Source organism: Silene latifolia, chromosome 5, assembly GCF_048544455.1.
Source record: "Silene latifolia isolate original U9 population chromosome 5, ASM4854445v1, whole genome shotgun sequence".
NCBI lineage: Eukaryota > Viridiplantae > Streptophyta > Magnoliopsida > Caryophyllales > Caryophyllaceae > Silene > Silene latifolia.
This window is the reverse complement of record NC_133530.1, coordinates 90,037,664-90,051,805: the sequence shown is the minus strand read 5'-3', so window position 1 is coordinate 90,051,805 and position 14,142 is coordinate 90,037,664. Positions and strand designations below refer to the sequence as shown.

At 38.4% G+C, this 14,142-nt stretch overlaps 2 protein-coding genes across 5 annotated transcripts; one reads left to right on the top strand and one right to left on the bottom strand.

Moving 5' to 3' along the window:
* The first annotated feature begins 3,354 nt into the window (after positions 1-3,354).
* On the top strand, positions 3,355-8,314 carry LOC141657845 (polyadenylate-binding protein RBP47B'-like). Of its 4 annotated transcripts, none has more exons than XM_074465218.1 (8): positions 3,355-3,656; positions 5,436-5,919; positions 6,253-6,329; positions 6,702-6,832; positions 7,065-7,161; positions 7,278-7,433; positions 7,685-7,782; positions 8,002-8,314. In XM_074465218.1, the coding sequence occupies exons 1-8, from the start codon at positions 3,501-3,503 to the stop codon at positions 8,093-8,095; spliced, it is 1,293 nt and encodes a 430-aa protein (XP_074321319.1). In that variant the 5' UTR covers positions 3,355-3,500; the 3' UTR covers positions 8,096-8,314. The 4 variants fall into 4 exon arrangements, with proteins under 4 accessions (XP_074321319.1, XP_074321320.1, XP_074321318.1 ...); XM_074465219.1 differs by having other exon boundaries at positions 3,401-3,656; positions 7,688-7,782; XM_074465217.1 differs by having other exon boundaries at positions 3,409-3,656; positions 7,251-7,433; positions 7,688-7,782.
* Positions 8,315-8,928: 614 nt separating this feature from the next.
* On the bottom strand, positions 8,929-13,282 carry LOC141657841 (aldehyde dehydrogenase family 3 member F1-like). Its single transcript, XM_074465189.1, has 9 exons — positions 13,004-13,282; positions 12,830-12,898; positions 12,097-12,193; positions 11,793-11,999; positions 11,398-11,525; positions 10,348-10,622; positions 10,137-10,227; positions 9,537-9,686; positions 8,929-9,365 (listed from the first exon to the last, which is right to left on the bottom strand). The coding sequence occupies exons 1-9, from the start codon at positions 13,181-13,183 to the stop codon at positions 9,105-9,107; spliced, it is 1,458 nt and encodes a 485-aa protein (XP_074321290.1). The 5' UTR covers positions 13,184-13,282; the 3' UTR covers positions 8,929-9,104.
* Between the last annotated feature and the right edge of the window lie 860 nt (positions 13,283-14,142).

Below are 14,142 nucleotides of genomic sequence, written 5' to 3'. Positions count from 1 at the left end.
AGTAAGGGTTAGCCGTACACTAGACCAAATATGACCTAGTCTAGACCTAGTACGTGTGCAGTGGACCGAGTAGAGTGCTCAGGGGATCGAATAGCTGACACTCGGCCGAGTACGACGAGTACTCAACAAAGTGGGTGTCACTCGGCCGAGTACGACGAGTACTCGACCGAGTGGGTGCAACTCGACCGAGTGCAGCTCAACAATACGCGATAATACCTATGACGAGATCTTATATCCTCTTACCCTAACTCATTTACCCTTATCTCTTTTCAACTCCAAATCATCTCCCTTCTCTCTAAAACCATCCTAAACTCCTTCTAATGGGATTTAAGTTTGGATTAGAAGAATGCTCACCTTTACCTTCATTCCTTCCACTTTGTAAGTTGAGATCTACCCTTTTATGTTTAGTATGAACCCTAACTTTTGGGGTTTTCTTATGGGTAATTAGTTAAGTAATTAGTATGATTAATAGGGGTAGTTATTGAGTAATAATAAGAGATTTTGAAATAAATCATAGTGTAGGATGTATTGTGATAGTATTGTATGATTTGTACAAGATAAGACGGTCTTATGAGACGAAATCGGGTTGGATTCGAGTAGCTTATGGATGTTGTTAAAAGGTAGGTTTATCCTACTCGGTTTTGATAATGTATAAACTTGGTAGCGTGTTATTTATCATTGTTTTCATCGTTTGAGTCGTATTGCATATCATATCGGTATTTGTGGATTTTGATAAGTCTCACAAGTTGTCGAAAATGCATTATAACATGTTATTTGTTTGTGACGACTCGAGGTGTCGGGGTATTTGAGGAAATTGATATCCATGGCATGTTGGGATTGAACCTCATGATGAGTCACATATGTACTATCGTGATTCATATTGCATATATGGATGTTGCATTGTATTGGAGATTGTTGGTGGTGGTATTATGGTTGTTGTGGAGAGGTAAGGAAGTTGAGAGACCGTCTTACGCTTGGGTTACCTCTTGGAGCTTCCTACTCCAAGAGGGATTGCACATTAATGACTTGAGGATGGAGGGGCTCGTGTGGTGTTACAACGCCTAGTAGGGGATCTGGTTGGCTTTCGGGCCTGGTATCACAAGTGTGTCTCGAGTATCTTATTATGAACTGCGGTCCGGCCGTTTGGTGGGCGGTGATGCGGTGTCGTCGCCGGGTTGTGGGTACGTCTGGGTATGTCACGGTACCGGTGTGTTATTCTATCATAGTGTCTCACACATTTCATTGGCATGTTGCATATTTACATATTGTGCTGTGTCTTACGTCTTTATTATCGAAACTGACATGTTTGAGTTGTGTGTAAATTGTCACCTATTTCCGGGGTTGACTGTGTTGATCCATATGATATTTCCGATCATATAGGGAGCAGCTGAACACAGGTTTTACCGATTGACATGATCAGGGTTTGGGCCGCACTTTGGACTTGGAGTCGAGTTGCCTAATTAGATGATAGATGGTAGTCAAGTTGTATGGTTCACATTTGTATTCATTCATTTATTTATCCCTTATTTACTAAATGAATAGGTGAAACTCTTATTCTTCCCGCCTAAATGATATTTCCTAAAATAAAGTGTAGTATTTTTAGCATATATTATAGGTATGGTAGATGATAAATGGCACAATCTTTTAATAAATTTAATATTCAAAACATTCTATATTATTTCACATTATACATAAATTTATCTCCAAATGATAAAAAAAATTGTATAATTTTTTTTTTTTAAAAATTGTACGATAAAAATTCATTGACTTTTAATGATAAAAAGTTGCACAAAAAATGTTAATAGTCAAAATATTCTAAAAAGAACATCATTAATTTCTCGATAAAAATAAAACTTTCATTAAAATACTCATTTCATGACTTTTTACAATTTTAATTTTTATTGCTCAAATTAAAATAAAGTGATAAGAAACATAAACAATAAGTGAATTATCAATTTAAAATCCATAGATAATTATGTAGTACACTAATAGGTAAAATTTTATAAATATCGGGCATATATTGCACGGTATCTAAGCTAGTTTGTTATGTAATTCACTAAACTTATCATTTATATAAAACGTTTCTTAATTCATATTTCACTGACTCGCGAAACTGAGACGGTAACATCTCCCGATTACCCTGGCCGGTAAGAAGGGGGTGTTATAGTACCCGACCCATTAGGGTAAGACCCAAAGAATCTGGGTAAGGTTCTAGACCCACTGTCATCCCTACTCCTCATCTATTGATCCAAATGATAGATTAGTACTCCGTATCTAATATCTTTATTATCCTGCTAACGGCAATCAATCGTGGGTTGATGCCTTCCACTAAAAATTATCTTGTAGGATGTGAGCCCTTTTGCCATATACATAGAGGTGCTTATGAGGCGGGCAAGATCATCTTTAAACGAGGCTCTATAAAAAAAAATAGACAAATACGTAGATCAAACCGAATTAAAATTACAGGCTTATTTACCCAAACCCGACCAACCCAACCATATCAGGTCTAGCAGGCTTTCTAAGCTAACACATACTTTTTGACACATAAGTTTTTTTTTGTCTAACAAAGTGCGCACACTTAACCGCATTACGCATAAATTTCTAACAACTAATAAAAAGAACTTTGGTAGAGCTGATGAGAATCCTATCGACCCTATTCGGTTTTTGAATCATCAGTTTGATATGTCAAAAAAAGCTTTTGATCCATACTCTATTTTTATCCCGAGCCCAGGTACTTCAATGGAGGAACGATACATTCGTTGGAACGCTCCTCCTCACGGATGGGTTTTACTCAATACGGATGGGACATCTAAGGGAAACCCGGGTTTAGCGGGTTGTGGTGGATTAATACGGGATGATACGGGAAATTTCATTATAGGATTTCAATTTTCCTCGGGAATCTGCACTTCCATGAGGGCGGAAATGAGAGCTTTGCTTACGGGTCTGGAGATGGCTAGAACGATGGGTTTCACCAAGGTGCTTGTTCACATGGACAATAAAAATTGTGTTGACTTCATCCGAGAGAATCACATCTTAAGTAATAGCCTCCGTCCACTGGTTCGAAGGTGCAAAGATCTTATCGGATTAGCAGGATGGACGGTGCGAGTAGAGCATGTGTTTAGAGAAGCAAATAGAGTTGCGGATTGGCTAGCCAATGCGGGAGTGCATTCTTCAGTGACCAAAACTACAGTTGACGTTCCTCCGGAGGGACTTTGCACCATTCTTAGTGAAGACATTTTGGGAGTTGCTCTACCTCGTTTAGTAGCTATTTAGTTTAGTAATTTTTATCGGGGCTTTGGCCCTCTTATGTACCAAAAAAAAATAAAAAGAACTTTTTACTCAGGTTAGGTTCGGAAAATCAAACGGAACATGAACAACCGCGACATTAGTAAAAGGACCCAATTTAGGCATACGGGGGCTTATTCAGTTGGGCTCAAACGTGAAACAGAAATTTAAATTGAGAAGAAGAATACCCACCGAACTACGGCAGCGAATCCGCGATGATAGTGGCGCAACCGCAACCACAACCACAACCGCAACCGCAACCGCAACACCACCCGCAAACCCTAGAAGAAGTGCGTACTTTATGGATTGGTGACCTTCAAATATGGGTTGATGAAGCTTATCTTCACTCTTGCTTTGTCCACACTCATGAGGTATCCCTTTTTTCCAACTTCCGTCTCGTTCATTTGTTTACTTTTGCTTTTGGCATGACGACAACCTATTAGAGAGGATGCGACACCTATTTTAGTTAGGTAAATAAATGACGGAGACTTAGGTGGCGTCCGAGGTAGAGGGTTTTGGAGATTAATACTAGATTATTGCAAATAACTATAAATCCTATTAATTTAGATTCTTAAGAATACTATGATTAGGTTATAACATTTTAAGCTGAGCTGATTCTGTAAGACTACAGTGATATTTTTTGGTTTTATTTTAGATTGTTGTAATCTTTATGAGCATATCAAAGCTGAAGCTAATTGTTGAACTTGGGAGTTCGGAGTCGTAGTAGTAGTAGTATCAGTAATGACAGTCTTGAGTGGAATAGTCCTTAGTTTTGAGCTGGAGAAAAGGATGGATAGGATTAACTGGGGAAAAGTAATGGTCGAAAAATGAGGATTATTGTTTGTGGTATACATGTTGTTGGATTTTGAAACGGAAGATTGAGGGCTTGTTATGTGGTCTGTTACGGACCAAAGGCGAAGGTGGATGCTGTAAATCTGTAATGCTATATAAAACAGTTTGGCCATATACCATTTATAGACGTGGTTCTCGTAGCTGTCTATCTAGTCAATTATTTTGTGTGGGTTCTGTTATCAGCTTGCTCTGATCTTAGTTTAAGTAAGCTGCCTGAGTTGCCATCTAGATCGCCTCGTAGTTTCTGTAACACATGAGACCCAAAAGGCGCGCTACTAGTGAGGTACTGAGGTACACCTCAGGGGAATTACTATCCAATTCCATAGTTTATGTTTTCCAAATTCCTATATATTTTACCTTCTCTTCTCCCCTTTATTCTTAATTTTCACTTGGTTACATATTAGCCTTTTTTTTTTTTTTTTTTTAAAAAAAGGACTAGCTGTACCAACTGTTACTCCCTACGCCCCTTTTTAAATTTAGTAAGTATTTACTCTTCAAATCACTCCTCCTTCCCATTTTATTAGTTTTTCTTAAATCCACCCAAAATAAAAAGTAGAACAATATAAATGGGATGGAGGGAGTATTTTACAATATACATGGTCCTTTGAAAAATCAGTGCGCTTGTGTCCATAAGTCGTTCCTTTGCTTTGTGCCTCATCGACTTGGGATCCTATTGCCGCAGTATGTCTTACGCCCTGGTCGCCCTCTCAAACTAGTTGTGATTTAGTAAAGCAACATGCATATGATGTTGGTATGTTTATATTCGTGACATCCAGCTGTAAATTTGAAAAAAAAAGGCATGATTTTGAGCAGGTTAAGCCTGACTACCTAGCTGTGTGAATGAGTATTCAGTATTGTACTGTTGGATGTATTGAATGAGGTTAAAATGAGTGTGCCGAAGAGAGTGTTGTCTTTAGTTTTTAGTGAACTTATTTACCCTCCCCAAACCGATCCACCCCAGCACCGCCTTTTCCAAAATGGGAGTTGTTTTCCCCTCGGGCTTCTTTGAGTTATCGGGGTAGGGATCAAATCTAGTGTGGTTTGCTGTAGTTAGGTTCGAAAAAAAGATAAAATGGACTATTCTTGGTCTGTCTCTATTAGGCTTCATTCGAATTTAAGTGTCTAAACTAAACAGCTATAGCGACGAGCACTTTTTGCAGCATGCATATGAACACATAATTTATTATTTAATGTGCTTGGTCCTTCCTGTAAAATTTGTATTGATCTCACTAAACTTCGATCCAAGTCATGAAAAATACTTGGATATTACGATAACAAATGTTTGATTTCTTGCATAGGTTGTTTCTGTGAAAGTTATACGCAGCAAGATAACTGGCCACCCGGAGGGTTATGGGTTTATCGAATTTGTGTCACATGCAGCTGCTGAACGCATCTTACAAATGTTTAATGGAACTTTAATGCCTGGAACCGAACAACCTTTCAGATTAAACTGGGCTTCTTTTGGTATTGGAGAAAAAAGACCCGATGCATACCCTGAGCATTCTATTTTTGTAGGGGATTTGGCACCAGATGTTTCAGATTACTTGCTGCAAGAAACCTTTAGGGCTCACTATCCATCAGTGAGGGGTGCAAAGGTCGTCACAGATCCAAGTACAGGTTGCTCAAAGGGATATGGATTTGTAAAATTTGCTGATGAGATGGAGAGAAATAGGGCTATGACTGAAATGAATGGTCAATATTGTCTATCTAGGCCAATGCGTATAAGTACCGCTACCCCAAAAAAGACATCTGGGTTCCAGCAGCCGTATGCTGCTGCCAAAGGTAATCTCATATTAGTTAAGTTATTAAATGTAATTTTTTTTGCTATTGTCATTGTATATTAGTAATCATTCAATGTAGTTGTCAACGCAATTTTCATCTCGGGTCATTTGGAAACAGCCTCTTTGTGTTGCGAACACAAGAAGTGAGGCTGCGTATTTCCTGTCCCCACTTACCTCGCAGTTTGCGGGAGCCATTGAGCATTGGGGTAATGTTGTTGTATTGTCATTTGTCATTGTATATTAGGCTTTTCGATTATTGTGTTCATGAGCATGAATACCTCTCATTTTCAATTCTACGCTATTCCGATAACCAGCTCAATTTTATTCTTGACAGCCCTTTATCCTGCTCCTACATATATAGCACAACCACCTCAATCCTTGCCAATGGAGAATGATCCAAACAATACAACGGTAAGACAAAAGAGGAGGCTCATGGAACAATTCACAGTTGGCATTTTGCCGTCTTACTACTCCCTCCATCCCATTTATATTGTCATCTGGTGACTAAAGGTCATATCTAATATCTGGCAGTGAAATATCATATTTACACTTGACTTAGAATTTACTTGTAGAAATGTCACTTCCTCCTCACTAGGAGTGTCAATGGAATGTGAGGAGTATTACTTGACGAGGGATAAAATTAAAAATTAAATCTTTTATTTTACCTCTTATATTTACTCGGTATAGAAAGGGAACAAGACCAAAAACAAGATTGAGAGTTGAGACTATATAAATGAGATGAAGGGGGTTATTTATCTTATATATGGCTATTTGTTCCTGCAGATCTATGTAGGTAATTTGGACCCAAATGTGACGGAAGAGGAATTGAGGCAGCATTGTTTGCAGTTTGGAGAGATTGGCTATGTAAAAATCCCTACCAGCAAGGGTTGTGGCTTTGTGCAGTTTGCTGCTAGGTAAATGTGTTTGTCTGCTCATGCTTTTGAGTGCTAGTTGCGACCGAATTAACTTTTTTTTTCTTTGCTTCTGGTACTAATTCTACTTTATTCTCTTTTTAAGAACATTCCTTCAGTTGCGACCGTAAATGCAAGGACACGTGAGTGTAGTCTAGAACAAGCCTGACATTCTCTCTGTTACAGTCATAGTTGCTAGCTCTGTTTGTTGATCAATGAAGAATATGGTTTGCAGGGCATCTGCTGAAAGTGCTATACAGAATCTCCAAGGAGCAGTGATTGGTCAGCAAGGTGTTCGTGTTTCATGGGGTAAAAGCCCAACCGCAAAACAGGTAAAACAGTCTTTTGGGAAGTTCACAAATTTCCATAGTGGTCGAAAACCATGAGTTTAATAAGTTCATGCTGTTTGATTTTCCATCAGACCATCATCACTCAAAATTATGTGCAGGAGGCTAGTGCCTGGGGTCAGCAAGTGGATCCTAGTCAGTGGAATGCATACTATGGATATGGGCAGGGTTATGATGGCTATGCATACGGTGCTGTTCAGGATCCATCGTCGTATGCATATGGTGCATATGCTGGTTATGCTCCACACCCTCAACAGGTGAGCTTAATTAATTGCAGTAGGGTGAATACTAAGGTAGTAGTTAGGTTTGTGTAATGCACCCCCACCAGAATACCCGAGAATTTGAAGATGATTTGTTGTTAAATATCACACCACCACAGGAAACACGTGTGGTACACACTCCTCATACTTTCAAGTACCGCATTACAACGGTGGCAATGTCATTTGCCTAGTTTTGTTGCCTCTTCTCTTTGAAATTGTTTTACCTGTTACAATTTTGTTTATTACAGCAGGAAGTCGTGCAAGAAATGGCTGCAGCAGCTAGTGCTGCTTCAGGAATAGAGCAAAAGGATTCCTTTGATCCTCTGGCTACCCCCGATGTTGATAGGTACTCACTATTCTCTCTTTGTATTTATGGGTGGATCTTAAAAGGGGTGGATCGGCCCCTGCTAACATCTCAGGAAAATGTCAATATATCGTATATCGTACCCATATACAATGTATATCGTAAAAATTAGTTTGGCCGCTGCCCCCCCTCTAATTGGCATATCTATGATTCAAAAATCCTGAAGCTGAAAACTTATCCTTGTCTCCGTATTGTGGTCAGGCTTAATGCGGCCTACCTGGCTGTCCATGGAACTGCAATTCTGGGACGTCCTATGTGGTTAACGACTTCCATGCCTGCAAAACAAGTTGTATAAATTTCAGCGTTCCCACTAGTAATTTTGCAACAGGCTGCAAATGAGCCATGTAAAATCGAATCCTAGATTCATCGTTGCACCTTTTTTTTTTGTTTATTTTCAGATATTGGAAGAAGGTGAATTAGTCATGTAAAATTGAATGTAATCTAAAGAAACGAGTGAGTATTGTTTGATCATGTTTGTTCAAGTTGGCAGCATAATACAATTTTGTTTACCAAAGCTTTGCCTCGTCCTCGGTTTGAAACGTTAATCTCCAAGATCGGACTTTTCAATGGACAGTCCGTCTCGCGGGGGAATATTAAGGAAACAAATCAAGTTACCCATCCTTCAAGCAATGAATAATTCATATGATCTTCCTTCAAAACCGACTTTGACAATTGGTATATTTTTGGTCACAGTTGAAACACAACCCTTTGTCTAATTTTTCTTGTCTTTCAGCTCGAGTCAGACGTTTAATTGGGAGACTAGTGCGATTCTGGGCCGTTCTATGTGGTTAACAATTTTGAGATATTATTGGAAAGCATTCAGTCATGTGAACTCGAATGTAATCTATAAAAAAATATGAGTGAGCATTGTTTGATCATGTCGTTCAAGTTCGCACTATAATACAATTCTGTTCACTTCATTATATCCTGTTCGTTTTATACATTGTAAGACTTTTTTACCTTGATTTTACAAATAGAGGTGAAAACAGGAGTTCAAAACAAGTCGAGAGATGTTAGGTCGAGCACACTCTTTCGTTTTGAAAGCCGCAAGGCAACCCTCATTCAGGGAATGCAGCTGCAGCTGCTGCAGAGAATGAAGTAGCTGCGGCTGCATTACCAAATATAGGGGAAACAATATCATTAGTACATTTTAATTAAGTATAAAATGTCTTGAATAGCGTGTACATAAATAAATGCTGCAACAAACAGTATGGGGCAGATAATTACATATTGTTCGCTGTTTGCGATTTTTTACATATACGTATATATATATAATACTCCGTAGTTTTCATGAGGAAAGAAAACTAGATATCGTTGGGTAATGGTCGAGGTTTCTTCAACCCTAAAACGATGAGGACAACCAAGACGTAATTGAAAACATAAACAGCTCGGAAGATTTCCATCTTCTTGGGATCCCATGGAGGGTATCTGAACCAAAAATCAGGGAATAGGCTTCTCTTCAATATTGTCTTTTCATGGCTGAATGTATCAAATGTGAATTTCCCATGGTATCTCCCAAACCCGCTCTCTCCGACTCCTCCAAATGGTACCGTATCAGCAGCATACTGCATCAAAAGAACAAAAACATGAATCTTTGCATTCTGATCTTGCTGACAGAATGCATGTGACTGATGGACCCGATTATTATTGCATTCTAATCTAATCTTTATAGATAATTGTATCTTGTTAGCAGACGCTTGCATTAAATATCAACTGTAAACTTGCTGACAGCATACCTGAATAACAGTATCATTGAATACCAGCGTTCCGGATGATGTTTCTGATGCTAGTCTCTTACTGAGTTTATCATTGTTAGTGAAACAATATATTGACAGTGGTTTCGGCCTCGAGTTTATGAATTTGATGCTATCTTCAATGTGCTCCAACTGTAACCATAAAACATTCAAGTTCAGTCAGTCAGTCATGTTCTATTCTGTCATGCTTGCTTCATTTCTGACTGTCAGTAGTCAGTCTACGAAAAAAAATTCCAAACTCGCTAATTTCTTATACTTAGAGCTGGCCATCAGCACGGGCTGACCCGGACCGACCCGGTCTTGGCCCGCCGTTGTCCGTGGCCTGGGCCGGGTCCTAAAATTCCAGCTCGACCCGCCTTGGCCCGCCATTTTAGCAAAAATAAATAAATAAATAAATAAGTAAATTGGTAGGCCTGCCAGCCCGGCCCGCCTCGGGCCCTTGCCTGGGTCAAGCATACACAGACACGGCCCGCACAAGCCCGACCCGCACTGCCTGGTCCGGGTCTAACCAGATGAACCCAACCCGCTCCCTAGCCAGCCCGGCCCGAGTACAGGTCTACTTATACTAATTCCGATACTCACTGTAATCACCGGGAGAAGTGGACCGAAAATTTCTTCTGTCATGATTTCAGCATCAAGAGGAGGATTTACTAAGATTGTCGGCTCAATGTACCTGCGTAAAAATTTTCCCTTTTCATCAACACACGATTATTATTGCAGAATAAAGAAAAAAGACTCGCGATACTTATTTGTGCTTTCTTTATGTGAAATAAATGTGATTATGTTAACTCACAATTTATCCTCATCCATTACAGAACCGCCATAGACGATAGAGCTTTTCACGCGAGGTTCATCAAGAAGAACCTTCAATCTCGTAAAATGGTGTTTGTTCACTATCTTTGCAACACACTCTTCTGGTTTGCTTCCTAAGGTTTTCTTGATTGTTTTCTCCAATGAGCTCACCAATTCTGAGTAGAGTTTCTTTTCTACAAGGATGTAATCCACCCCAAGGCATACTTGACCGTTGCATGTTCCGAATTTTCCTGCTATTATTCGCTTCATTGCAACCTTGTCACAGAAATTGTGCCAACATAAGTGAAAACCAAATGATTCACCGTGTTACTTACTTAATAACTCGTATCTTTATCTATTTAATCGAATAACTAGTTTAAATCGTAAGAAATAATAAAATGAGTATTTTTTTTGAATTTTTTTTTGTTTTTTTACTGATAAATTAATGATGTTAATTTACAAATATTTACTAATAACATATTTTTTAGCTGCAAATTTTTATTATAAAAAGTCAATGAATTTTAACAAATATTTACTAATATCATATTTTTTTAGCCGCAAGTTCTTATCATAAAAAGTCAACAAATTTTTATCAATAAGTTCTTTAAAAAAAAAAAGAATTTCCTTATCTTAAAAAGATCGGAGATAAATTTGTGCAGGGTAAGAAAAAGTGAATATTAAATGTTATAAATATTTAAATACAAAAAATTATACCCATTTATAACTTATCATATCTACACTTATAGTATATGCTAAAAAGGCAAAATCTCACTTATGACGGAGATACCCGTCGCAAACTTGCGACGGGTACCATTTTGTGAGACAAAATGCCCATGGGAAGGAGAGAGAGAGCACATGGGGTGGGACACCACCTTGTCCCCCCTATTCGTTTTGTGAGACAAAATACCCGTTGCAAGGATTCGACCCGTCGCAAGGGAGAGTAGCTGTGCTAAAAATAACAAGCACTATTCTAGGAAATATGTTTTACGCGGAAAAAGTTGGAGTTTCGCCTATTCATTTATTTAGGATTAATCAGAATATCATCATTTACCTCCCTAAGCCATGAGTTTCCAGGCAGTGAATCCAAAACTAGAGGGCATTTTCCACCTAATTCCAGAGTTACTGGTGTCAAATGTTTCGCGGCAGCAGTCATTACCAACTGTCCAACTCGAGGACTACCTGTTGCCAAATAAGAGTATGTCAATTCATCTGGTCCACAGTTGTCTCGAGTCTCGACACTTTGACACGCACTTGTGTCTGATTTGCCCCATCTGACCTTATCTGTAACTCTTAACTAGAAAATTACCGAGTTTGAAAATGACCCGATTTGACACGTTATCACCGACTAATTTCAAATTACTCTAAATTTATCGACTTACAACAACCTTAGTAATTACTCCGTATGACTTAAAATTAATAATACTGCGGAAAACAAATGTTAGATACCTGTGAAGAAGATCTTGTCCCAATTATACTGCAATAATCGATCACAAACATCAGCACCGCCTTCAATGACCTTAATTGCATTTTCATCCAAGTACTTTGGAAGCGCCTCCGCAAGGAGTGCAGAAGTCGCAGGGGCTAACTCCGATGGTTTTAACACTGCTACGTTCCCGGCTGCTATTGCTCCTATCAACGGCTCCAAAGACAGTCCTGCTCCAAACACAAATAATTGTTATGTTTTCGCAAATCTTATCATAAAAAAAAAAAAAAAACATTTGTTTCTAATTTAGTTAGGCTCACGGCTCACCAATCGGGAAATTCCATGACGAAATTATGAGGACTAGACCTAGTGGTTCCGATACTAGCGATGTTGATGTCGGAAATGCAGCAATTGGCAATTTCACCTGCCAAATTATCATACAACACACACTTACAGACTTACTGCAGTTCAGGCCGCTGAACGCACTTGCTGCACTAGGTTAAATTACGTATTTTAAACAAAAATTAATATTATTCATAATATAAACGGGAACGATTTTTTTAAAATAATGGTCAAAAATAAAATATTTGTTGTTTTGGGTCGGTTTTGAAAATATTTGTCAAAATGGTGTCCACGTATGCTCGGGTTTTCAAAACCTAAAATACGGAACAAACATGTCATTACCAATTGCGCGTTTTATGAAGGAAACACGTCATTAGCATTGGGTATCTTTACAGTTTTTTCCCAACTGACATACTCCAATGAACTTAAAAAAAAAAAAAAAAGAAAAAAAAAAAGCCATTGGGATTTGGGAGTGGCGTGTTTCCTCCCCGAAACCCGCCATTCCCAATGGCGTGTTTCCTTTAGTCCATTTTATAGAAGTTTTTTTCCCTACTCACTATAAACACGCCACTAGTAATGGCGTGTCTGTTCCGTGTTTCAGGTTTTGAAAACCCGAGTCTACGTGGATACCATTTTGACAAATATTTTCAAAACCGACCCAAAACGACAAATATTTTATTTTTAAGCATTATTTTAAAAATGGATTCTATAAACGGACCTTCTTCCCACGCATCCAGCTTGCTAAATTATCCATTGCTACATTTATGTCTTTCGTCAATGGTCCAACCTATCAAGAACCACACACTCGAAGAATTACTTGCTACTCCGTATCAAAGATTTCTTAGTTACGATAAAACGACCTTATGCAAGACGTAAATTCATGAAGTCATACCTCATCTCGATATGATTCCACAGGATGCTTGCCAATATCAAGCTTAAGAGCTTTAAATATATCCGTCTCTCTTTCTTTCGCGAATTTTAGCAACCCTTTTAGCTGCGATATCCTCCAAGATGCATCTTTCGTTTTTCCTGACATAAAGTACTCTTTCACCTCATCTAAAGTTTTCTCCATTATTTTCTGAAGAAATTAATTGTGTTGTTCAACTACAATGCACCTCTTCCATCGTCTAAGCATTAAAATCGCGCTATATATATAATACGGTGCATGGCTAAAGCAAACGTTTAAAAATTGATATCATAAATACATTCAAGTACACAACTGCTCCGAAAATGACTAGTTAACCTTCAATCTTCACAATTGTCCAAATAAATTAAATATTTTTAAATATTTTTACCACCTACAATAATGTTATACTCCTTGTTGTCCTTTTCTATTTCTAGGTGTCTTAGTCGTTAGTTGTTATCCTTTCTATTTTATGAATGAATTTGAAAAACAATTTTATCATTCACACTCAATTTAGTTTACTTGTCATTTAGTAATTGACCCCTTCCACTTTTTTTGATATTTGTGCCAAAATCAAAGGACAACAATTGACCGGAGAGGGAGTAATCAGCAATCAGTCTCTTCTAGGACGACATCATCCTAGACATTTTTCTTTGGTCTCATTTACTATATATATATTGAATGAGTTTCAAGTTTAAAACGAATATTGACATGTTAAAACAAGGATTTGTGTTTTAGAGTACGGAATAGCTCACAAGATCTAGTAAACCTGGCAGAATTGACCCGACCCGACACCCGAACGCAAGTCCCGAACCCAAATTGACCCGACCAGTATAGCTCGGCCCAAATTTGATAATACCTGCTTGAAAATGGCTCAAACCCGAACCGATTGACCCATTTGACAGATCTAGCACATAGATCCTTTTTTACCGAAAAGTGACTGTTCATTTAAGAGATTGAAGTTATATTTTTTTTTTTTTTTTGGTCTAAACCATCCGGTAATCCGAACCACATTGGGCCGACTAATCCGGATTTCGGGGCGTGTCCAAGGATTACGGTATTTAAACCCCTCCCAATCGCATTGTGCCAGTGATCGATCCCATGACCTCCCTACTAAGTCAGCATCT

Coding starts and splice junctions, on each gene's coding strand:
- LOC141657845 (XM_074465216.1), top strand. CDS start 3,501: ATGATAGTGGCGCAACCGCAACCACAACCACAACCGCAACCGCAACCG. Junction 7,162..7,250: donor AAAGCCCAACCGCAAAACAG/GTAAAACAGTCT, acceptor ATTTTCCATCAG/ACCATCATCACTCAAAATTA. Junction 7,434..7,684: donor ATGCTCCACACCCTCAACAG/GTGAGCTTAATT, acceptor TGTTTATTACAG/CAGGAAGTCGTGCAAGAAAT.
- LOC141657841 (XM_074465189.1), bottom strand. CDS start 13,183: ATGGAGAAAACTTTAGATGAGGTGAAAGAGTACTTTATGTCAGGAAAA. Junction 12,194..12,829: donor GCTGGATGCGTGGGAAGAAG/GTCCGTTTATAG, acceptor ATAATTTGGCAG/GTGAAATTGCCAATTGCTGC. Junction 10,228..10,347: donor GTAATGGATGAGGATAAATT/GTGAGTTAACAT, acceptor ATTTTTACGCAG/GTACATTGAGCCGACAATCT.